Below are 1,813 nucleotides of genomic sequence, written 5' to 3' on the forward strand. Positions count from 1 at the left end.
ATTAAAACAGAATTTCTTTGATTGGCTAATATCCCAATGGAGATTAGCCAATCAGAGTAATTCCGTTTTAATTCCGTTCCGCTATTTCTCTCTCCATGGGGATGCAGCATTATCTGCACATCGATTGCGATTAATCATCGCGAACATCGCGTTTGAAAGTCAATAGACAGGCGTGGTGGAAAACAAGACAAGTTATTACGATATTGCGGAAATGTCGGTGCGCGTTGCTGTGGTACGTAAATTGCGTAAAATTTTGAAATTTATCAGTAAAGAATCTTTGAATTTTCAGAAGATTGATTATAGTTTTTTCTTCTCTTAGCTGCATTGGGTTATACTTTTTGCTTTAAAAATGAAATTGGTGTACAATTGAAGGCTACAAGAAAAAAACGATCAATGTCCATATGGAGTAATTTCGAGAAAAATGCAATTTAAAGTTTCAAGACATCAGCAGATATCTTAGGAAGCTATTGAAAATCTTTTGGCCTTATTTCCAATGAGCTGTAATTGCTCTTGATCAACAAACAGATAAAAATTGTGGAAGTGCCACAAGATAACATGATCAGATCAATTTCGATAACAAGTGGACTTTGATCGTTTTTCCCTTGTATCTTTCAATTGAATGTTGGAGAGAAAGGGAAAAGGATGAGACGTACAGGAAGTTTAGCTATAAAGAAGAAATATAAGTTTTTATTTGTAGTTGGACTTTTATTTGCAGTCCATACTTTTTATCCTCTTCTTCCTCTCTGATATTTAATTGCATACTTGTTTTATTTTCAATTTAAAAATATAACACAATGCACAGCTGCAAAAAACATCTATAAATCTTAATTGACAAGTAATGCTATTGTTCAGGTAACTGGTGGAAACAAGGGCATCGGCTTTGCCACCGTCAAAGCCCTCTGTCAACAGTACGATGGAAATGTTTACTTGACAGCTCGCGACACCACTCGTGGCTTGAACGCCGTCAGTGATCTGAAGAAGCAGGGCTTGAATCCAAAGTTCCATCAGTTGGATATCAATGACGACGACAGTGTCAATACATTCCGGGATTACTTGCAGAATACGTACGGCGGTCTCGATGTCCTGGTTAACAATGCTGCCATAGCATTTAAAGTAATTCAAGATATTAATATAGTAATTAATAATTTAAGATGCATTATTGATATAACATTTGACAAATATGTCTAATTCTTTATCTTCAAAACGAGATTATTTTTAAAGAATAAATTGGTTTTAAACAGAAGTAATATATTTCTTCTATATTCATATTTGTACATTTTGATAGAAAACATTTTGAATATAATCTTATGGTAATAAAGTGTTATTTCTTTTTCTCTAACCAGGTATATATTAAAATTTACTTATTACAGACGACTGCTACGGAGCCTTTCGGAGTCCAAGCGGAAGAAACGATACGAGTAAACTACTTCAGCTTGCGTAGAGTGTGTACTGCTCTCTATCCGTTACTCAGACCGCACGCCCGGGTGGTTCACGTCTCCAGTAGTGCTGGACGTCTGTGCAACATTACTGGTGAAGCGTTAAAACAGAAAATAGCCGATCCTAATCTGACCGAAGCGGAATTGGACAAAATCATGCGCGATTTTGTCACGTAAGCTTTACCATAAAAAAATTTTTTTTCAACTCGGAAAGGTTTTTGCGAGATTTATATTTGTACATATTTATTTCCAGTGCTGCAAAATCTGGCACGATGCGTGGCGGTTGGTCAAATTCAGCGTACAGTGCAAGTAAAATCGGCGTTTCTGCCTTAGCTGGTATTCATCAATCCATGTTTAACGCGGATCCTCGAGAAGAC

General features: G+C 36.3%; 1 protein-coding gene across 1 annotated transcript; it reads left to right on the forward strand.

The window, feature by feature from the left end:
- Positions 1-137: 137 nt before the first annotated feature.
- On the forward strand, positions 138-1,807 carry LOC112453824 (carbonyl reductase [NADPH] 1-like; the record flags this gene model as incomplete). The annotated part of the gene is made up of 4 exons (XM_025014784.1): positions 138-232; positions 853-1,113; positions 1,371-1,609; positions 1,690-1,807. Coding segments are annotated over exons 1-4 (639 nt in total), but the record flags the coding sequence as incomplete, so codon positions are not given.
- Between the last annotated feature and the right edge of the window lie 6 nt (positions 1,808-1,813).

The sequence above is a fragment of the Temnothorax curvispinosus genome, unplaced genomic scaffold (genome assembly GCF_003070985.1).
Source record: "Temnothorax curvispinosus isolate PA1 unplaced genomic scaffold, ASM307098v1 QBEX01004714.1, whole genome shotgun sequence".
Taxonomy (NCBI): Eukaryota; Metazoa; Arthropoda; class Insecta; order Hymenoptera; family Formicidae; genus Temnothorax; species Temnothorax curvispinosus.